Source organism: Ursus arctos, unplaced genomic scaffold, assembly GCF_023065955.2.
Source record: "Ursus arctos isolate Adak ecotype North America unplaced genomic scaffold, UrsArc2.0 scaffold_8, whole genome shotgun sequence".
NCBI classification, from domain to species: Eukaryota; Metazoa; Chordata; class Mammalia; order Carnivora; family Ursidae; genus Ursus; species Ursus arctos.
In genome coordinates, this window is record NW_026623100.1 from 23,414,794 (window position 1) to 23,438,014 (window position 23,221).

Consider the following 23,221-nt stretch of genomic DNA (forward strand, 5'->3'; position numbering starts at 1 on the left):
TCTCAGCCATCTATCTGCCTTCTAATAGCTGCTTAGGTGTTAAATGTCCGAGAGAATTAGCAGCCAAGGGCGCTGGCTGTTGGATTTTGGAAATGGACTCTTAAAAAACAAACCTGGTGGAGGAAAAAAACCACCCAGCTATGGTGGTTCCTATTTCCAGAGAGTGGGCTGGGCGGACGTAATATCGGCTGCAACAAAGTAGCATTTCTGTAGGTAACTTGACAAAGCACTTCATGTACATTGCCTTATTAGCTGCCTAAGCCCCATAAGGTAGATGGTTTGTTCAAGGAGACAAATTAACAAGGGACAGGGACAGGACCAGTTTTCTGACTTGTATTTTCCCTTCCTGTGTCAAAAGAGGTCTCAGGAACTGTGTTGAGGAGAGCCTTCTGCATACATGAGAGAAGGGGAGGCGTCAAAGAGAAATTTCACTTGTAGTTAAATTTCATGGGGAGAGACTAAACTCAACTCCTCTAACATAAGAGGCAGGAGGGTGGTTTTTTGTTGTTGCTTTTTGTTTTCTTCTGTTTTGTTTTGTTCTTGTTTTTTAAGTAGGCTCCATGCCCAGCCAGGAGCACAATGTGGGGCTTGAACCCAAGACCCTGAGATCAAGAGCCAGATGCTTAACCGATTACGCCACCCGGGGCCTCAAGAGGCAGTAGGGCTTTTAAGCCCCCAAGGTGGGCTACTGGGAAAGTACTGGAGGACACTGGGAATGGGAATGGGAAGGGGTTGGGGGGGCGGAAGTTGGGTGATTAGATCATTTATATTTGCTAATTGGCACTTAGTGAAGTTAGGCTCCTCACCTTTCAGAGAGATGGAGATATTGGGGAGCTATCTTCCTTGATAATTGCATTTCCAAGGGATGACTCCCAGGTCCTGGAGCCGGGGCATTCCTAGGTGGTGAAACTGGTGAGAAGCTAGGAGGTGATTTACAACTCAAGGCAGCAGAGAAAGAATTCACAGTTCCAAGTTCTCTAAAGGAAGTGCTCTAAGAAAAGAGAGGTCAGGGACCTACAGTCAGGAAGAATCCTGTCTGAAGTTTACAGTCAAGCTGAGGAGAACTTTAAGGCCGTCTAGGTCAGAGGGTTGCACCCCCTTTCCTTGCTCTAAAGAAACTAGGTCTCAGAAGTCCCCATCTGATTGTCTGTTAAAAGGTGGCAGCCTTATCAGGGGGCATACAGTTCCCTGCTGGTGGAGGGGCTCTGATTCAGAGACTCATCCTACCTCCGCACCCTGGCTTCCCAAAGTCCTGCAGGGGCAAGTTCCTGCGGTTTTCTCGCTCTGTCTCCATCCTGGAGAGGACAGTGAGTATTCATCGAAATGACATGCCCAGGACAAGTGCATCTACTTCTTCAGGCAAAAAACAGATGTTTTCAGCTCAGGTTTGATTCCATGCAACAGGAGGGTAAAACTGGGGAGGTGGGAAAGGGAATTCTGCAGCCCAAAGATAGGACTCAGGGACTGGGAATACCCACTTCCAGAAATTACCATCACAAAACGCCAACCCAGTAAGAACTGACTGCCTTCCGCAGGAGGAAAACGGAAATCTCTCTGGCAGGCAGTTCTGGCTGCTTAAGGGGCTGTCCTCCGCTCCGAGGGGAAGTGACTGTGCTGACCTTAAAAATCCAGGCCTGGGGGAACCTGAAGGTGAAGGTATTTTATTTTCCCCTTAAGTCCTTGATGTTTTTCAAATAAAACTTTAAGAGATCCAATACCGTCCCCTGAAGCTTCTCACAAAGCAGAGGATTTTTTAAAAAGACAAAGGCCTGGGGGTGGGGAGGTAGGTGGTCCCTAAAGAGTAGTGCCCCGAAGCGAAGCCTTTCTTTCCTCTTTTCAGAACGCTGGGATTTTCTTAAAGGTTCCTTTCCCACCCCACCTACCCCCCCCAACACTTTTTTTTGGCCATTGACCTTTTCTCCCATTCTGCAAAGCAGAAGCCGACGGTTATCCCCCAGGTCCTCCTATCTATCTATCTAGCTATCTGCCCTGACCTCCGATCCCTGCAATTACCAAGTGTCTCTCATTTTGGTCGCCCGTTGTTCCCCCCGCAGGGTGACAAGCCTAGCGCGCAGGGGGCGGAGGAAGGAGCTCCTTTCGCCACATGGTGGCGCGCGAGAGCCTGCCAGAACCCGGGCCGCACAGCTTCTCATGCTTCTCCCCCTTGCCGCCCCACCCGCGCCCTGGCGCTGGAGGAGCCGCGCCCCCGGCCTTCCCCGGCGGGATAGCGGGGAGCGCGCCTCGGGAGCCCGGGAGGCGATCTAGCGGCAGTTGCGTCCGGTCCGCGCGGGAGGTGCGGCCGGCTGCGGACGGCCCCGGCTGCAGGCTCCTCCTCCCGCCAGTCCTGCCTTTACCCCTCCACCCTCTACCCCTCCTCGGCGTGGCTCCGGCTTTGCAAATCGCAGGCTTCCAGGAGCAGCCTAGGAGCGGCGGCGGGCGCAGCGAAGGCGGCGGGAGGAGCGCAGCAGGCGGGCCGCGCTGAGCCCTCGGGCAGCGGCGGCGGCGTCGCTCGAGCAAAGCCGGAGGCGCCGCGGAGCCCGGCGCGCCCTAGCTCGCCCAGGAGCGCAGTGAAGCCCGGGCTGCAGCTGGGCGAGGGGGAGGAAAGTGCACGGTGTGTGCGTGTGTGCGAGAGTGTGGGGGGCGACGGTCTCGAATCGGAGCAGAGGAGAGGGCAGGGGAACCGGGGCGCGGCCCCCGGGCGCCCCCGCCGCTCCCCGAGGTTTTCCCGCGGCGGCGCCCACTCCCCAGCGCCCCTCACCATGGACTTGCGCCGAGTTGGGACGCGCCTCGGTAGCAGCGCGCGGGTGACTGCCCGGCCCTGGGGGTGCGCGGGCGCGCGCGCGGGGATGGCGAGGTAGGATGGCCGCCCAGCGCGACCCCTGCCGCCCCAACCCAGCGGCCGCCGGGCGGTGCAGCTGACTCGCCCGAGCGCACAGGGGTGTGGGCGGAGGCGGCCCCGCTGCGCCCGCGCCTTCGGGAGTCGCTTTGCCTCTTCCACCCACTCGCACCTGCCACAGCGCGGATATCATGTCGAAGGCGGCCGGAGGCACGGCGGCGGCGGCGGCGGCGGAAAGTTGTCCCTCAGCCTCTGCCGGCCCGTCCGCCGCCGCCGCCGTGGAGGACCTGTCCAAAGTGTCGGACGAGGAGCTGCTGCAGTGGAGCAAGGAGGAGCTCATCCGCAGCCTGCGGCGCGCAGAGGCCGAGAAGGTGAGCGCGATGCTGGACCACAGCAACCTCATCCGCGAGGTGAACCGCCGCCTGCAGCTGCACCTCGGCGAGATCCGCGGGCTCAAGGTGAGCTCAGGGCCGGGCGGGGAGCGGGGAGCCCTGGGGAGGTGGGGCCAGGCAAACTTTCCCTCCCTCCGTCAACAGGTGATCCTCCCCATTCTCCCGGTCAGCACCCCCTGCTCCCCGTCCCCAGCCCTTTGGAAACTTTTCGGAACTTTGGAAGCGATTGGTCTCCTCTTCCCTATTTGGGGCGAGGCAGTGTGGAGCTCTCACTCGGGGTCTTCTGTGGCCGGAGGAGCGGGAGCCGAGGATGCTGAAAAGTAGGGACGGAGGTGATGGGCATGCAGAACCTTAATTTTCCTAGGAAGCCTGGAAAATCAGGGGTTTGGGGAGCCGGGTTACAGGCAGGGGAAAGGGTGAGTGAGGGAGCGAGTCCAGGGCATCTTCGTCTTTGGAGATCAGAGATACGGATGCGCTGGAGCCACGACTTCTCCAGCAGATCCGAGGAAAGGGCGCCAATGCTGGGGAGAAGGGCTGGCGGGGTGCCTAGGGAGAAGTCGCGGGCGCCACCTTCGGAGCTGGCGCATGTCGCCCAGTGCAGAGGAGCTTAAGCTCTGCCTTCACATTTTCTACCTGCCCCTGTGCTTTCCTTCTCTCCAGTTCAGATGGCGTCATCTGGGGTTCCTTGACCCCCCTTTCCCCATTCACCCCCAGTTTGATTATAATTTCATCTACCATTGAGGGGGCGAGGGGATTTGAAAGGCACCACCCCAAGTGTCAGCCGATGATGCTTTGCTTTTTGAACCAGGCTTCCCTCTTTGCTATTAGAAAAAAGAAAAGAAAAAAATTAAAAAGAAAGAAAAGAAGAAAACCAAAACCCCATCAACTTCTTTTCTCCTTGGAGAGCTCGGAGTATGACCGCGGTGTGCCTGCCAGCGGGGCGGTGGGAGCCGGGGCGGGATCCGCCCTGCCAGCGCGCACCGCAAACTTCCTCCCCTCACTGCTTGCGCGGTGCCTGCTGCTATTCCTTCCTCTCATTGTTCTGCTTTTGTTTATAGGAAGCCAGACACAAACGAAAACACTGCAGGGACATCAGGGAGCAAATTCCTGCAGGCACACGCTGTTCTTGTCCCCTTCCACTCCCAGCCCGCTTCTCGGGCTGTAGACACTTTCTTAATTGCCTCAGCGCTCCAGCTCTGGGATTCTGGGGCAAAGAGGCCTGGAGGAGCCGAAGGCCAGATGCTCACCTTGCTGGGCCTAGTGCAGGTGAAGATGGCCTTCTGCGGGGCCTCAACTCACTGTCATCCAGTTCCTAGAGTGGGTGCAGTGAGAAAGATCCCACAGTCAGAAAAATCCCAAGGCTTCCACTCTCCTTTGGTTTAATTCATTAATAATGGAGTATTTATTAAGTACCAGACTCTTGGGGAATTAGAGACAGGCTAGTGTAGTGAGAAGATCCTCTCAGAGGTGGGTTTGCATCTAGAATCCTCATTTGCCAGGAGGGTGAGCTTGGGTAATTAATTTATCAGAACCTTATTTTACTCATCAATAAAATGCAAATGATAATAAGCATCTCCTGGGGGGTTGCAACAATAGGTTAGAATAATGTAGGAGAAGCTGTAATGCTGGACTCAACTACAAAACAATGATAGACTTTGTCATCAGGAGAGGCCGAGGAAATGTATAGGTGTGCACCTCCAGGATTGGGTTTCTTAGGCAAACCTGGACAAAGGTATAGTTCATAACCCTCCAATTTAATCTTCCGTGGTTTGAACTATAATGTAACTTGGAAGAGTTTTAATTAAGTAATCAATATCCTAAGGATTTTAATAGTATGGAGCATTGACATAATAGTTCAGAAATACTTGAAGGCTCTCTTGGGTTGTGTGGATTGCCTGTGCGTGCGTGCGTGCGTGTGTGTGTGTGTGTGTGTTGACAGGAGCTGTGTGTGAGTGGTGGGGGAGCCTGGGCTTCTTTCTAGTAGCTTCACCCCAAGTAGGAGAGTCTCCTGCTGGTCTGGAGTCATGACCTGGCCTAAAAAGACTTTCCTGTCCGCCTCCTTATCAAGTTCAGAAAGGTGGGGCTTTCTGAATACTTTCTGATGCAGCCTCTACTCCTCCTTTCCGTCATCCCTGGTCAGTTACAACATCGTAGCCCCCAAGGCCTCTGGCCCACCCCTGAGGGGCTGTAGTGAAGCCCTGCTGAGGCCAGCCTTCTTCTCCCTTCTATCCATCGTCTTAGCTCAGAACATCCCTGGACACCCTCGTGATCCATTAATGTGGTTGACTGAGTAAATGATAGGTATGCTGATGTATTTTGGCTTAACTAGAAGGACGGATTTTTGGTTTTGTTTTTGGCTCTGATGGTTTGGGACTTCCAGTTGAGGACTGTAAATTTAGGGTTATGAAGGCCACAACACTTCTCTTTTTTATGTTTCTTTCTGTCATCTGCTTTTGAAATTGCAATAAATATTTTCAAGGCTACTAGGTGGTACTGCAACTTTAGAGATGGGGAGATAAGAGTGCCAGGTCTTTCCTTTGAAGGGCCTGTGACTGAGTCCAAGCACCGGCTGACTTCTCTGTGTTTAAACATTTCAGAGGTAGAGCAGTGTGGGGCAGCGAAGAGATAAAGGATTTGGAGTGTGACGATTTGGGCAGCATGGGCAAGCTGTTAACCTCTCTGAGCCTCAGTGTTCTCATCTGCTAAATGGGAATGCGAATTCTGTAAGAGGTTTGATGGGGATTAAATGATACATAGATGAGGTTAAATAGCTCTCTCAAGGTCACACAGATATACAATGTTTAAAATAGGCTGACTTTCTTTTCTTTCAGCTCGTTGACATTCTCTGGTTAGAATGTGTGATCCCGCAAGGGTGGACAAAGGGGATTCTGGTTCTGACGTTATAAGGAGTTGGATTCTGAGAACCATGTCTGTGCACTGCTAGCATACACCAATGCTCGGGTTGCTCTGACCTGGGATTTCAGGAGACGGGGGCAGATTTGGGGGAACTGAATCTGTAGACTTGTTATGCATCACATTAATGTTCCTCTCTGCTCCCCAACACACCAATCCCCCTCTCTGCAATGAAGAAAAATTACAAAATAGAACAATTCTGTAACCACAGATACAGTACTTGAGAGTCTTGTGTATGAAATTTTGAGTGGTACGCTATGAGGTGGCTTCAGTCTTTTAAAAGTCCACTTTAGACAGATGGATAACATCTGGTGGCCAGTGGCAAAGTTAAAAGACACTTAATGTTTTGAAAAGGAAAGCCCAAATCATAATGTGGCAGATTTGAAGAAGCTGGCTTATAAGGTGATTATCAAATCAGTTGCTTAGCTGTTCCACACAGAAGGGAAAGGAAATAACTCAGAATCATCTCCCCAAGGATATTATTTACTCTTAGAAGAAGGCGTGGTGATAAAGAAAGCTAAGTGGGCCATTACCGCTTCTACCCCAGCTGGAATTCTGGGAAGTATATGCTTCCCTCCATTCGGAAAGGCTTTAACTCCATGAAGCCCCAGGGTAGCACCGCTCCTACTTCTCTCCCAGTTGTGAAGAAATCAGGAATAGCTGCGGGACAGTCAAAAGGAAGCATTTTCAGACGGAAGTTCATTTAGATGGAGAAGACTATGACTTGAACTTTCTATGAAATGCCAGGATTAAACTAAATGTAGAATAATTTTTGAAGCTTAGAAAGATTAATTATTTTAATGTTATTTTCTCAGAGTCTCCACAACTTCTGATTTCCCTTGAAGCATCCGTGTCAACAGATCATTTATTCTCTTATGACATAGACTCCAACCTCACAGGGCACTATTGAGACAGTAATAAGAAATGCTTTCGCAGTAAGTAGAGCCGGACCGTGTTTTGGCCACGGGCCTAGAAGCGTTGGTCAGTCCATAAACACATATTGTTTCCTGTATACAAGGCGCCACGCTGGGAGAGTCAGCTACGCAAAGAAAGACTTTAGAATGGACTCTGCCCCCCAGAAGCTAAGATATCTACATTGAAAAGAAAAAAAAAATGATGCCCGATGAGGGCTCCAACTAGTGTCTCTTAGAGGCATTAAGCGGTGAGTGGGAAGGTTACTTCATTCATTCGTTTGTGGTTGTCGCCGCCACAGGCCAGCAGCTGTTCTAGGGCTAGGGGACACTTCTCAGAGGAGTCTCTCCCCTTAGGTAAGTTCATATAGGGAAGAGGACAGTATTTTCTACTTGGGAAGCTAGATACATTCAGGGTTCATAATTAGCTGACAAAGGGAGAGCTAAAGGTGGAAAGTCAGGAGAAAGCCTTCCTGGCTTGGCCAAAGGGTTTATTCATCTTCCTGGTAAAGGGGAGATGACGGGGCTTATGCCGGAGAGAGAGAACATTCAGGGAGTGATTCTGAAGATCAGTCTGGCCATGGAGAGCTTGGCTTGGGTGGGCGAGGAAAGATAGAGGATGGGGCGGACCAAGGCAGGGAGGCCAGGTGGGAGGTGTTCGGAAATGGCCAGGCCTGAGGTCAGAAAGTGATAATGAGAAGGAAGAGGGGGGCATCCAACAAGGAAACAGAATAGTCAGGATGCCAGGAATTAGAACTGGAGTTAAAACCACGCTGCACGAGATTCTCTTCTTCCTCAGGATGACTCCCATCTTAGGCCTCAGCACCGTCAGGGGTACAGGGTGTGGCTGGCAGATGTTTTATAGTTTTTCTCACCAGTATCAGGCAAAGTGTTAGAATGCATCTGAGGTTAAGGGGGTTAAGTCTCCCCTGAGTGCTTCCAGTTCTGGGCTGGATGACCGAGTCACAAGAGTCGGCTTCGGAAAAGCAGGGGAAATCTTAGGTAGCAGCCCTGTAACTGCCCCTGGTTCATCGCCACCAAACCAAGGTGCTTCAAGAAACGGCCCCTTTATTCTAGGTGTGACTGGAGAATAAAGGGGGACCTCACAATGCATTTTCAAAGTTCCTTGGTTCAGGTGTCTACAGTGGGGGTGCTGTGTTCTGGACACACAGAGGTGGACAGAATAGGTGGGGTCTCCATTCTCAGGACCAGAGTTTGGTGAGTTCTAATAGCCACATTCAACCGGATGTGATTGTAATAAGTGCCACAGAGGGGAAATCAAAGGGGTAACGGTAGAGTGTACAAGGCGACCCCCTTTAGATGGGGGGTAGTGGTCAGGGACGGCTTCTGGGGAAGTGACTTATAAAGTGAGGCCTTTAGGTTGTATAGAGGGTTAGGGGAATGCGTTCCAAGTGAAAGACGGGAAGGGCTTGTTCCTTGGGCCCTGAAACCGGGCCAGTGTTGGTGGGGCTCATTCGGCGGGGCTCAGTTGGGGGTCGGGGGTTAGGTCGCACCTTCTCCACTGCTGCCATCTGTGTAAGCCACTATCCTCTCCCTCTACCTGGACTAGCCCGGTGGCCTCCTAGGCTATCTCTCCAGGCTTCCACCTTATCTTGTCTCCCTTTCTTCTATCCACCGCCCCCCTCCTCTGGTCTGTTTTCCACACTGAACGATGGTGATTCTTTACAAAATGAACCTATTGTGTCACCCCTCTATCCTCAGCTCGCCAACAATCCAGAGTCCTTCCCATGGCTGCCAAGGCCCAACGTTACCCAGCTCTGACACCCACCCTCTCAGTCTCATCTCTCCCACCTCCTCTCCCAGCTCTGCTCTCCGTGCTCACCGTGTGCTGCAGACACGCTGGCCTCACTGCAGCGTCAGCCATATTTGTCTCAGGGCAAATACTTGCCCTTCTCTCTGCCTGGGATCCTCTTCCCTCAAATGTTTGCTCCTTCATTTCACCCAGGTCTTTGCTCAAATGCTTTCCTTCTCAGTGAGGTGCTTTCTCTTAAAAATATAGTATTTTTTAGCCTACTTTAGTTTTCTTCCCCGCACTTTTCACGACATGGCATACTGTGCTCTATACTCACCTTTTGCCAGTTTTTCCCGCTAGAGTGAAAGCTGTAGGATGTCAAGGTGTTTGCTGTGTCCACTGATCCATCCCTAGCACCTGAACTGGTACCCGGCACATAATAGATGCTAAGTACTTGTGAATGAGTGAGTAGACCACCATTCATGCGGGAGAAATAGGCCAAGTTAAGGGGATTGGGGGTCTTGGGAGACTTGAAGGATTTTGCACTTTATCCTAAGGGCAGCGAGGTGCTACTAAGCATGGGAGGGACAGGATGAGATAAATCTCCGAGGTAGGGTTCAGAATGCCTGTTTGGTTCAGGAGTGAGAGGTGAGGGAGGAGAAGCCAGCCGTAACCACAGGCTCTTAGGGAGGGCAGCAGGGTGGGTGGAGGCGGTATTTGCTGAGGGGCCGTTTGGGGAGGGGCCTTTGAAGATCACACAAGAGCTTGGCACCGGACGGTGCTTGTGTTTGTGCTGATGGCAGGCCTGTTGCCTCAGAGCTAGTCAGCATTTCTCAGGTCCCAAGCAGCCATTTTCTTCCTGGAAGGTGGGGCAGGGGATCCTTGGTTTTTTAGTGGTTCCTTGTCAATTAACCGGCTGCCCCCTAGATACTGGCCGGATGGTCTTGGGCGAGTGCAGCTTTCTGCGGTCCGGGTCCCCCTCTGTAAAAGAGCCATGATATCATTATCGCCCAATCTGATGAGATAATCCAAGTAAAGCAGTGGGCAGGGAGCAGAACCAATACCCATTACTGTTATTTTCATGACTATCAGCAGCTTCCTCTCAGCTGCCACCTCCTCCCCTCACATCACAGAGAATTCACCGATTCCCGCCTCCCTCCCAGGAGGTCTGAGCCTGATGACGCCTCAACTGTGTACCTCCCTTGAATGGTTCTCTCTCTCTTTTCAGGATATCAACCAGAAACTCCAGGAGGACAACCAGGAGCTGAGGGACCTCTGCTGCTTCCTGGATGACGACCGGCAGAAAGGCAAGCGGGTGTCCCGGGAGTGGCAGAGACTGGGCCGCTACACGGCTGGTGTGATGCACAAGGAGGTGGCCTTATACCTGCAGAAGCTGAAGGAGCTGGAGGTGAAGCAGGAGGAGGTGGTGAAGGAGAACATGGAGCTCAAGGAGCTCTGCGTGCTGCTGGACGAGGAGAAGGGCGCAGGCTGCGCGGGCAGCCGCTGCTCCATCGACAGCCAGGCCAGCCTGTGCCAGCTCACCGCCTCCACGGCGCCCTACGTGCGGGACGTGGGCGACGGCAGCAGCACCTCCAGCACGGGCAGCACCGACAGCCCAGACCACCACAAGCACCATGCGAGCGGTGGCAGCCCGGAGCACCTGCAGAAGCCCCGGGCCGAGGGCAGCCCGGAGCACGCCAAGCACCGGAGCACCAGCCCCGAGCATCTCCAGAAACCCAGAGCCTCCGGGACCCCAGATCACCCAAAAGCACTCAAAGGACCCAGCCCCGAGCACCACAAACCCTTGTGCAAGGGCAGCCCTGAGCAGCAGAGGCACCCGCACCCCGGGAGCAGCCCCGAAACGCTGCCCAAACACGTGCTGAGCGGGAGCCCCGAGCACTTTCAGAAGCACAGGCCTGGGGGCAGCCCTGAACACGCCAGGCACAGTGGAGGGAGCCCCGAGCATCTGCAGAAACACGCCCTTGGTGGGAGCCTGGAGCATCTACCCAGAGCCAGGGGCACCAGTCCTGAGCACCTCAAACAACATTTTGGGGGGAGCCCCGATCACAAACATGTGGGCGGAGGAGGCGGAGGCAGCGGCGGAGGCAGCAGGGAGGGTACCCTCCGAAGGCAGGCGCAGGAGGACGCGTCACCCCATCACCGGAGTGTCTACAGTGGCATGAACGGTGGGTCAGTACGTGCGGGGGAACCACTTTGGCTGGGGCACCTCACTAGAGAGTTATGAACCTCGAAGGGCTTTCCAGCCACATTAGCGAGTGCAGGCGCTGGATAGGGGGTGGGTTGGGGAGAGGAGCAAACGTGTGCTTCCAAGGCTCCATGTGTTTCTTCCCCTGGATTTAAGTTTGTACAGTTCTCAGTCAAGTAAGCCTGGTGAAGAGGTGATGAGGAGTTAGGGGAAGGACAGGAACAGTAATTCCATGGGACTCTGAGTGGTCAGGGTGAGGTGAGTGGGGATTGAAGGTAAAAAGAGAACCAAGCTCAGGTTTTCCCGTCTTGAACTTGAGTGTTTTCCTAGTTGTGTGCAGTGTCCTACTGGGGTTCTCATCCAACGGCTGACCAAAAGGTTTTTGAATCCAGGTTAACAGCTTATGTGCATAAAGAAATGAATGTTTATTATGAAAAAACAGTAACAGTGGAAAAGAAATCTGGTGTCCGTCAACAAGCCCGATGATGCCGTGCTCCCTGAATGCCTGTCGATATGCCTTACTTCACTTCGAGGATTTTGTCCATGCGTTGGGGGTTGGGGGACTTCCCTTTGTAGGAGAAGCACATCAAATGATTTCCTTCCATACTCTCTCAAAACCCACCACCCTCTCCCAGACTCCCTTAAACATACTTTGAATAGCATGCTTTTTTTACACTGTGAGACAGCCGTCCCCATTGTTTGAATGTTCCTCTTGAAAATGTACAGATGTATTTGGACGCTCCTTTGGTTTCCGAAGTGTGATAGCCACTGCATTTGCTGAGACGCCTCTAAACCGGACCCTAAACCTTTTGGAAGGGGTTTGATTTCCTGCATCTTGGTTCTAAAACCACTTTGAACTTCAGAGAGGAAAAAAAAATCACTTCTTAAAACAAACAAACAAAACCCCCTCCCAACCCTTTCATGTTGCTTATGGTTGAGTTAGAAAGAAAACGTTTGGTTTTATAAACTGTGGGGTTTTTTCATCCAAAATACCTGAGGTTTTCCTCTTTGTTTGAAAACTGCTACGGAGTCTATGTGCAGTCAGCTCTGAGCAGTGGTGGAGGCGGCCAGTGTGAGCAGTGAGTGACATGAAGGGGTAAATTTTCAATATTGTACCTGGGGATTTACCTGTTGGATCCCATTTCATCCTAATCCTTTTCCCCTAGTGCTGAAAATTGACTCCTGAAGCTTGGCTCTAATGCAGCCAATACTCTTTTATGCGCAGATGGAATTGGAAAGGGTAGGGAAGACAGGATGCTGCTGCTTTCTGGGTTGGGTTGGGAAGTGAAGGTGGGAGAAGCCAAGTCACCATGTGCTGAGGCCTCCTGGCTGGCTGGGGCTTTTACTACATTAATTGCACCCTCACTCACTGTTTCCAGGACTGGCCCAGAAGCTGCCCTGATGGCGGTGGGCAGCCTTGGCTGTGCACTTCCCACAAGAGATGAAAGTCATTTAAAAAGATACTTTAGTTGTCTTACCGTGATGAGGTGAGTCACTAGCCATGAAGCTTGTCTTCGGGGAGTAATGGGTTAACGGGAAAGTTCAAGTTAATGACTTTTCCATTTCTCGATTACTTTTTAATGAGCATGAGAAGTAAGTATGTGTACTGTTTTAGGGAAACTTTGTATCTGGAACCCCCCCCCCCAATTACTTAGGGGCCAGGTAGTTCATATACAAAACAATTTTTTTCTTTCCCAAAGTGCTCTTTTAAATAAAGAGTTCCTCTAGTTGAATCAAGGCATGACTTAATGGACAAGAAGAGATTTCAAGTGCGATTTTTAAGCAATACCTTGCATAAAGTAAGGTCTATTTCTAGATGAGGATAACATCACATCAGGGCTTATTATTGCCTGGATTCAGATAGACTTCTTGATTCGGCAAGTGATTTTTAAAATTTAACCATTTTATTTAATTAAAAGTTTGGTGTAGCATAGATGCATTATTTAGACTGACACTGTATTTAATTCTTATGTTTACGTCGGGTTTTCTCATTAAGTGACAAATCTCCTGGCAGTTGATACCCTCACCAAAGTATATTTGTAGCGCGTATGCATTGCCTTTTTATTTCCATACTTAATTGGAAAATGAAGTGGTACCATGAGGTGTTTATGGATCATCAGCCTATAAACGTGGGCCTGTGTGTATCCTGCCATTGCAAATTAATTTTTGATATGGATGGTAAGACATGACTTTTCATATTTTTAATCCCCCCACACTTCGGTTGAATCATTGGCCTAGAAACAAGTAGGAACCAGTAGAGAGATAAATCCCAAACTGCAGATTTGCTGAGTCATGTACAGAGTCCTTCGTTTGGAGTTCGTGTGAGATAATGAGTGTTTTGCATGAGCACTCGCAGGTTTTCGAGTGAAGAAAAAGTAGGTGAAAGCAGGTGGAAGTGTGTCTGCATTGTGCCAGAATGAAACTGAAAAGAAACACATATTGGCAGACTATGGTCCTACTTGTAACGCTCCCTCCAAAAAGACACACATATACACACTGAGGGAACATCAGTGAAAACAATTACTGTTTGAGTTGACTGTGCCTTGGACATCTTTAAATCTTGTTACAAGCCCAGTGGAGGAAGCAGCTGATGACCTGGGGGCATCCAAGAGTTTCTTTTGGTTAAAACAGCTTAATTCCCAACTGGATACAAAGGTGAATTTTGAGTATTTTTCTTTTCTTAAAAATAGCTAAGACTATATAGCCATATTTAAATTAGTAGCTGATTGAAAAACAACAAAAGCCAAGACAAAACAGAAAAAAAACAAACCACCCAACCCTCCAAGTTGAATAACATGCTCATGAGTGCGTTTGCTTTTTTACAAGTTATGATCCACCTGTGTTTCAGTTTGCAGAGAATTCCATGTGCAAAGAGGAGGTAGATGCAATTAATGTCTAGTTACATCTAGACAGTAAGGCATTTGTCTGTGCATTCAAGTCGCTTGCTGTATACCAGATTTGTAAATTAAGCAGTTGAATAGCCACTTTTCTGTAGACATGGACCCAAATAGACAGCTGCCTTGAGAATGGGGGATTCGCTTACCTGATGCCATGGAAATCCAAGGTTGGGTCCAACTTTCTCCCATCGCGAAACCAAGGGGTTTTGCTTCCACATACCAGCTGGCAGATCTGTGCTTTTCAACAGGTGGCTTTTTAGCCCAGGTTGTGGGCGTCGTGGAGGACTCGGCTTCTTCCAGCGGTAGCTGTGCGTTGTTGACCTTCCGGGCAAAGGTGATTCTGGTAAGCAGGAGCCCACACGAGTAGTTCACCCACTGGGCGTTATGAATCCAGTTGAAAAAGTCACAAAAGTAGTTTTATTTTCATTCTAGGGGCACATATTGCTGGTTATCAGCAACTGAGAAGGAATGATGAGCAGAGACATTACTCTGTTGTTTATCATCCTTCCAAAAAAATTCCTTAGCCACGCTGGTGGGTCTTGTTTACTTTACGGACTTAGAGCGTGTCCCAGGGACCAGCAGCTTCACATTGTCCTTCAGCATCACCCTAGCCAGTGAGAGCACCCAGGAGGGACCTCTTCATTCGTGTCAGACAGGGTCCATGTGGAACTACCTCCGGCCTTGCTGGATGGAGTGGCAGGGCTGTGAGTGTTCGGCTTCCTCCTGAAAGCTTCTTAGTGCTTCCTTCCTTCTTCTGTGAGGGGATCTCCAGAGACCGAACAGTTGTGTCTCCCCCCACCCCCGTTCTTTCTCTAGAGCAGGGTTTCTCAACAGTGGCACCATTCACATTGGGACCAGATAATTCTTTGTTGTAATGAGTGGCCTTATGCATTTTAAGAGGTTTAGCAGCATACTGGGCTCTACCCACGAGCAACCCCCAGTTATGACAATTGAAGATGTCTCCAGACATTGCCAAATGGTTCCAGGGAGTAGGGAATGGGTAACATTTCCCTGGATTCAAAACCACTGCTTTAGAGAAAGCAGTGTTTTTCAACCTGGCTGCAGATTACAATCACCGTGGTAGCTCTGAATAATCACGAGCGCCTGCGCCCCGCACGCGGATGCGTATTGAATTGGTCTGGCCGTGGGTACGTCGCAAAAGAGCTCTGCAGGTGATTCTCATGATCAGACCAGGTGAAAACCATTGCCCTAGGCGCGTGCGCGGTGTATAAGACGGCTTGACGCGCGGGAAGTGGTGAGGAGTCCGGGCTGCTTGGGAGGAAGAACGCTAACCTCTTTCCTTTGGTTGAATCACGAGCCGGAGAAGGACTGTCCCCAGCAGGTACTGTGAAGCTTCGTCCCTCACCCCCCCGCCCGAGATTCTCAGATAACACGTCTGGGGTATGGGTTGAAAATTGGAGTTTTTGGTGGATGGGATTTTTAGGGTAAGTTGGGGGAGACTCTGGCCTATGGGTAGGTCAGGACTATTTAAGGCCTTCACATGCACACTGAAAGGAAAGTACGTGGATTTCCAACCCCTTTATAGCGGCTGCTGATGGCGCACGTAGATCCTGTAACGTCTGTAATGCTAACGAATATTTCTCACCGGGGTTACTACACTTCCCATCGCCCACCTCCTGAGTTTTACTCGGAGTCTTCAGATTTCTTCTTATTCTCTGTTGAGGTTATTAATGAGTGAACGAAAAACGCTGATAACACAAAATGACCTTGTCTACGAGGGGTAAGATAACCTGTGTGTGGAAGAGCCCAGCAGGAATTCTCCGCAGCAAGGTTGTCTGTACATGAAGCAGTGGTGTGCTATAGCATGAGTAATTGCTCTCCTAAGTCTTTTCTTTTGCTTAGAAAATGTCAGAACAACCTTTTATGAATGAATTTGGACAATAGAAATTAAATGTCTCTTGGGAGAAAAATTTTAAGTTACAGAATACCAGAACCAATTTAAATTGAGGACCTCCGAGTGTTGTTTTCTCTTGTGTGAACTGACATGTAGATGGTTAAAGACGTAGACGATGTTTTTTGATCTTTCAGCTTCAGTATGATAGTCTGGTAGCCTTAGACACACTTCGATAGGACAGCAGTTGAAGAGTTCTGAAAAATAGAATCAATTATCCTATTATACTTGTGTGTGCAAACCATAGTGCATTTTTCATGATAATTCGTCTTGACTTAATGAGAGAGAGCTTAATATTGGAAATATCGTTTAAGAAATTGCTAAATATCTAAGAGGTGAGATATCACTGGAAAACCTAGATGGCTTAGAAAGGTATTTTCCAATAGAATTTAAGGTTTTCAACACCACTGACAATAAAGCTATAAAAATTCTTTAAATCTAGGGCACCATTTTCCTTTTTCCAAAGGAGATTATATCTGTATCTATAATCTATATATGTGTGTGTATATATTTCTGTTAATAAATAAATTTGTACCTGAACAATGCCAAACATTCAGTTTGATTCTGTTTAGTCAAATCAGTTTCAGCTGCATCTGGCATCCAGCATCAACCCACTCGTGGAAGCCAGTTGCTGCTGTGAAGTCCAGAATCCCTTCCAGCTGATGGTGGTTATGTTCTTTAGACCCAATGGAAGTCCATTAAATGGTTGTATTTTTGGTTCATTGCCAGAAGGTGTAACAGAAAAAATTGAATTAGTGACGCATTTATCTTCTTAATGAAAATAATTTAAAACCAAGCAGGAGAAAGTGCAAAGTTACGGTGAGTATGCCATTGGATTGGCTACGTTTTCAGAAGGAATACAAACACAGTGATGGGCTATAAGGCTATATACATTTACTCACAGTGATGATAGATTAATCTGGAGGCATCCGTGAGGGATTTAGTCAAGCTCCACTGATCAGAAAAAAGAACGTGAAGATAAACTTTGCCAAAGTTTTAAAAATAATAAAGTTTTACTCGTATAGCCCCGTTGGGCCAGTGTATGCTTAATGGAGTAAGTTTTCCAGACAAATTTATGACCCTAGGTTCTCAAACGTCGTAAATGTTAGCCTCTTCTGAAGCTTACAGGCCTCAGACTCCTATGTTAGATAGAACTGGGAGTCCTTACAGCAGATGGCCCCACATGCTATTATTTTCTTGCTCCGTATTTACTTTCAAATAATAGGCTTTCAGTCACTTCAAGCACCAGCATGCCCCCAGCAGTATTCCTTGCTGCCCTCAGCAAGCCTGACTTTAACTTTCTTTTTCATTGCTGTTTCTAAATTCTGTTCTTTCTACTGGCTGGTCATACCTTGGGAAAGTGGATAACCACATTGATTAGAATTGTTTTTTTTAATCAGAGTGAATGACCTTAAAGTGTCCTTCTGGCAGTAAAACGCATGAGCTTTAGTGCATGTGTGTTCTGCGTCAGTAAGTACTTTGGCTTTTCAAGGCTTCTCTTGGCTTATTTTCTAGGTCTTGACTGTACTTAAGATAACTCTGCTATTTCTGTAATGTAAGAACTCAGAAATGTTTGCCATTTGGGTCCTTGGGCACAACCAAGTTTCCCTTAATCCTATTTTGGTACATAATGTTTATGGGGAAAAAATGTGTACATTTGAAAAGTTATTTTGAATTTGATTCTAGGAAATAAAGAATATTTTGCCTACTGAATAAGAAATTAAGAATATTTCATGTTGTGAAAAGAGCAGATTTTCAAGAGTTCTAGGAAATGTGAGATCCAGTGTCAGGAGTGGAGCGTGGGACACTTGAGAATACAGGCACGGAGTCTCAGCTGTAATGGAGAAGTCTCTAGTCTGCAGAAGAATGAGGTTTGGGTTGCTGCTGCCCCTGACATAAATGGCCTCCTCTTTAGAGTGCTGTTCATGAGTTGCCAATAAAGAGTGGCTGCTCTTTCTGAGAGCATCTTGGAGAGGCAGAAGAGGTGTTCGAGAAAGTGGCAGAGAAGTAGCAGGTGGCCATTATAGCCCTTCTGAAGGCAATGCTGGTTTGTGCTTCTTAAAAGACCATGACTGGGTCGCTCGCACATGGCTGGGTGGTCACTTACAGTTCTCTCCTGACAAGGAGGTGTATAGTCGAGAGCTTCTGTACCTGAATCCTAATGGAAAGGTGCAGAAGGGCTTGGGATGTGGTCTTGGACATGGTTGAAACGAGGCATGTGTTTAATTACCAGTTAAGTGAAAACTTCACTAATACTTCAGGTTTTTTCTTGAGACCCGTATGTAGGCCTTCGGTAGGCTTTCCCTTTAAGACCGGGTATGTTAGGGAGGAGGGTTGGGTTTGGCGATCTCAGTTACTTGTACTCCGTGCACATACCCACATTGTAGTGTTCTTGTATGTGGATTTACTAGAATATTAAATTGAATTTCACTCTATTGAATGACTTTTTTTTTTTTTATACCCCTTCACTTTCATCTTCAGGTACATAAAAGAAAGTGGTGAATCTTTACATTCTAAAATCTTGCAGACAAGATACTTGTAGCACTACTTTTGCCTGCTGATAGAGTTGAGGGATAGAATGTTTTTACTTTTGGCCGCAAACTCAAAGGTCTCTGCTTCCTCGGTGAGATGGCTTTTCTAGTCCAGTGTGTTCATTATTGCATTAAAGATCTTTAATTTATTTGAGAGAGCACGCGAGAGAGGGCGCATAAGCGGGGGGAGGGGCGGAGAGAGAAGCAGGCTCCCATCCCAGGACCCTGGGATCACGATCTGAGTCAAAGGCAGGCGCTTAACCGACTGAGCCACCCTGGCGTCTCCTTCCTTCCGATTATTAAGGGCTCTTCTGGCTTTTAGGAGAGAAGGCTGGTCTGGAGAGTGCACAGCCTGCTGCTCCCTGACTGCCCGTAATTGCTAGTTGGTTCAGAGATATGAGAGGGACTTGCATGTGGGGGGTGTGGTGTATGTGTGTTCCTCCCAGTAGAAAAACCTAATTAGTGATGAATATTTACATGCAAATATATGCACACATATACACGCTTGTGTATGTTTTATTCGATGGAGAATGGATCGCTTAATGCTGACCAAGAGAATGAAATTCGGACACTGTGGTTGTATTTAGTTCAGGAAGCCAGAGAATCCTAGAATTTAAATCTGTAAAGTACTCTGTATTTTATCTAGTTCAACTTTTCAATGTTTTGAAGGAGAAAATTGACTTCCAAAGAAGTTCAATGAATTCTCCAAGGCCAGTTGCCAGTGAGCAGAAGACTGAAATCAAGCGGACTCACAGGGCACAGAATGCATCTTCTAAGGAAGACCTTTAATCCCACAGACTTTGAGTCCACTCGAAGTAGGGGTAATGTTAATAGTGAAGATCCTGAACGGAATAGAGAACCATTCTTCCTCTAGTGCTGTTGGAAATTCCTGAAAACCAGAGCCCTGCAATGTTAAGAACGAGACAAGATGAACGTCCACAGACTCTGGCTCAGGAGACTTGGTGGTCTGGCAGGTGAGCGCTTATCTGTTGCTCCGGAGCCTCTGGTTAGGCCCGATGGGGTACATGGCTCACAGCTCTGCACAGCTCCTGCAGGCGGTCTCAGTAGAAAGAGTAGTTGGGTCCTAGCCTCAGGCTAAAACCTTACTGCCCTTTTTCCTCCCACGTGGACTCTTCCCCCCCCCCTTCGAGGCCATATTCCTTCCAGATAAATATTCTTGGGAAGATGGACTGACCTTAGTCCTGTCCTCACACATCCCCTTGCATTCACAGCCAAAGTGCTGCGTGTCTGGACTAGTGTCCGCTTCTGGACTGCACGCTACAGAAGGGAGAGAGCCCAGGAGCAAGGGGATGGGCCAGATGGCAAAACCAACTGCTCTCAAGGAGTTGTGTTTTTTAATGACTCAGCTTGCTGCAAACAAAACTAATTAGGCCAGTTTATTCTGATTTATGCTACTATAGGCAGAAGTAGAGTACACGTAGATTGCACTTTTGATGGCACTTAAAAGGTCAGAATATCTGAGCTGCAGATTCCTGTTCGAAGCAGCCTGGTCTGTTGAACCGCTCTTGAGAATTCAAATTAACCGTGCTCATTAATTCAGCATCTCTTCCCTTTCCCTAGACGGCAAGTGCCAGTTCACCCAAACGGAACAGTAAGACCCTGCAAGGCGAGTTGCTAGTCTTATCTGCAGATGATGGATTAGATGCAGCTCCCGGGAAAGTGAGCTAAGAGTCAATGGTAGAGTAAGAGCGCGAACTAGCGGACAAAGGCGGTGTGAGGGTCTGTTTGGCAGCACACGCCCTTAACGGGCACCTGTCTTATGTCGATGGGCAGGCCTTGTTCCGGGGACCAACCAGAATGGTCCTGGTCATGGAGCCTCGGGGGGAACTGGCTGAATTTAGCTGCATATTTGACATGTGAAGGTACTTTAGAAGAGCGTGCATTTAGCATTATAATCAATAAGGGATCTAGAAATCAATATTATCCAGGTGGTTTGCCATGAAGAGCTCCCGCAGCATAGTCATGGTCACGAGAAACCGTTGAGCACCATCAAGTTTTTCAAAATCTGGAAGAACAGGCTTGAAAACCGTTTATTTTTATAGTGTCCCTTTAACACTGAAACTGAAGACCAATACTTCAGTCCTAACACTATGTGCCACGTGGTTTTCACCCTTAATCTCTTTCGCTTGACCTGGTAGTCTCAAAATTGCCCACTTTGGGGTTGATTGGCCGAGCACGTAAATCTGTTTGATGGAAACCTTATTCTCACCAGAGCCTACATAGCCATGTCTACAATAGGCATTCATTTTAAAGAGAGCTAGACTGTACTATATACTTATCAAGGCTTATTTTGTTACTTTTCTATTTGTAGGTATTTATTGAATTTCACCCATCTATTAAAGTGATACGTAGATAACCATCCCTAAATTGGCTTACGGCATTTAAACTTTATTTAAAACTTTAAAGCAGTGAAACAACTTTATAAACCTTTTAGCCAAATTCTGTTTTAACCATGAGTAGAAATGATAGGTCTTTTAAAATACGTTTAAAAACCCTTTAAAATAAAATCTTTCATGGAGTTAAAAAATAGCGTGATGCACCAACTTCTTAAAAGGTGTCAAGACACATGAGAAGCTGCTCTACGTCCCTCATCAGGCAGCTGCAAATCAAACCACGACGAGAGAGCGCCCTGCCCCCCACACCTGTCAGAATGGCTAGCATCAAAAAGACAAGAACTAGCAAGCATGGCAAGGATGTGGGAGAAAGGGAAGCCTCGTGCACTGTTGTTGGGAATGTAAATTGGGGCAGCCGCTGTGGAAGACCTGTGGAAATGAAGGAAGTCAGACTGAGACAAATAGGAGAGAATGAAATTGGGGGATCTAAAAACAAACGAACCAACAAAAACCAGAATCCAGACCTATAAATGCAGAGACCAAACTGATGGTTGCTGGAGGGAAGGCGGGGAGGGGAGGACGGGCCCAAGGGGTGAAGAGGAGGGAGGGATACAGGCTTCCAGTTAGGGAATGAGTACGTCCCGGGAATAAAAGGCACCGCAGAGGGAATAGTCCGTGGCGTTGGTGGACGGCAGCCGCGCTTGTGGGGAGCGGAGCATAATGCACGGGGAAGTTGAATCACTGTGCTGTACGCCTGAAACTAATGTTCTCCGTGTGTGTCAACCATCCTCCAAAGAATTTGAAAAAAAAATTGGAAAAGAGTCAGTTCCATAAGTACAGTGCTAGAGAAAATGACCTCACAGGTGTTCACGTGGGGTCCCCTGGATTGTTAGAGTCCCCACAAATCCAATATGAATAACTTTAAAAATTAAAGGCATCGTGGCACAGTTGCCTCGCTGGTGACTGGCATATACTGAGTTGACTTGGCTACTCTCTTGCTGTTCAGCACACCACCAACTTCTGTGGGCAAAATAATTGCTCCCTCAAGTAAGGGGCTCCCATAGAGAAACTGTAAGTCCATAGTTGCAGAATTTAAAATTTCCAGATATAGAAGACCTAAAAATAAACTTTGAATTGCCAACTTTTTACTTCTGTTAGGCGTGGACTGTAAAATAATCCTCCTCTAACACCATTTCATAGAATATCATTTGGACGTTTAAAACAGGAAATAAATATATTTACCAAAGGTCAGTCTTTCTCCCTAAAGAAACAGCTGGGAACATTGTGTCGCTGCATCTTTGCTGAACCTTTTTTTGGAATAACGTGTAGTCCAGAGTTCGGATTTAACAATGCAATGGCAGATAAATTTCTGGTGTCCGGTACACTTAGGGATTTTTATCCCTGCCATTGTAGGAAATCTGGTTTTACCCAGATTCTGTTGAACAGAATTCTCAGAGTTAACGGAGTTTCACTTAGGCACGGTCTGTGTGACCTGGTGGAATCCAGAAATCGCAATCCAGGTATTCCTACCGGATTCTTGCCTCCTTTCTCTCCAGGACAGGAAGAAAGATGACCCATCAGCCTGTGGGGCTGGCCAGCTTAGATTGGGGGTTCCTCTCTCTGCTGCCGCACCCGTCTTGCTGGGCTGGCTCCTAAGCGAGAGCAGTAAGGATGGTGTTCAAGAGGGCCGCTGTGCTTAGGAGGGGACTTCGCTGTGCGTGGCACGACATGAGGACCATTGAGCTAATGTGCTGTCGGCACCATTCATTGTGCCTTGTAAGGCCCTTGTCAGCGTTGTGGAAATTGTTCTAGCGCTGTCGGAATGGACCCCATGCCCTTTGAGGTGGTCACACGGATGAGTCTGAATGCCTTGTCAGTGAACAAGGAGCTAAAGAGGCCATAGTGGGAGTGACTTGGGCTTTGTACAGTTCTCAAGTCTGGTCTCTTCTGCTCGGGCAGGTCTCAGAGGGCAGCCTGCAAATGCACTGGCCATGTATGAATCATGTGCATTCTGTTTGGACGCGTACGTGTTTTCTCATGTTGCTTAATAGGATAGTGTTCTGGAAAGTCAGAACGAGGAATTTCATTTTCTACTCTACTGTAGACTGGATTTTTCTCAAGTTTCTTTGCTGTCTCTGCCCCAGATGGGAGAGTAAGGCTATCAACTAGAGAGGAAACCAACAAGTCCGTGGCACCAGGCTCTTCACGTGAGGTTACGTCCCATCTAACCAGATTTCAGGGGTCTTTTTCTGAAACCTTTGGACAGAGTGAAGACCTTTTCTCCCTTCTTTTTAATCCTATTTATAGCTGGTGTTTGAACTAGTTTGGAGTAAGGCTGTTGAATGAAATCGGGAGGTTAATATTAAGTGAGGGGAAGGGCAAAATCTACAGCAATTTCATTGTAAATCGTTACCTCGACTCACCAGGCAGCTACAAGTTCTAAACAATGCCAAGGATAATAGAGATTTATTACAACAAATTAAAGGCTAATCAGAGTGTGTCCTGTCGATTAACAA

General features: G+C 48.4%; 1 protein-coding gene across 5 annotated transcripts in view; it reads left to right on the forward strand.

The window, feature by feature from the left end:
* Positions 1-797: 797 nt before the first annotated feature.
* The window catches only part of CCDC85A (coiled-coil domain containing 85A), a 190,054-nt gene continuing 167,630 nt past the window's right edge, over positions 798-23,221 (forward strand). For 2 of the 5 annotated variants that reach the window (XM_057308982.1, XM_057308984.1), the window contains exons 1-2: positions 800-3,294; positions 10,034-10,991. In XM_057308982.1, the coding sequence (XP_057164965.1) occupies positions 3,028-3,294; positions 10,034-10,991 (1,225 nt within the window). In that variant the 5' untranslated portion in view covers positions 800-3,027. Of the gene's footprint in view, positions 3,295-10,033; positions 10,992-23,221 lie in introns of all 5 variants that reach the window. The other 3 variants (XM_026485566.4, XM_057308983.1, XM_026485543.4) reach the window with 3 other exon arrangements.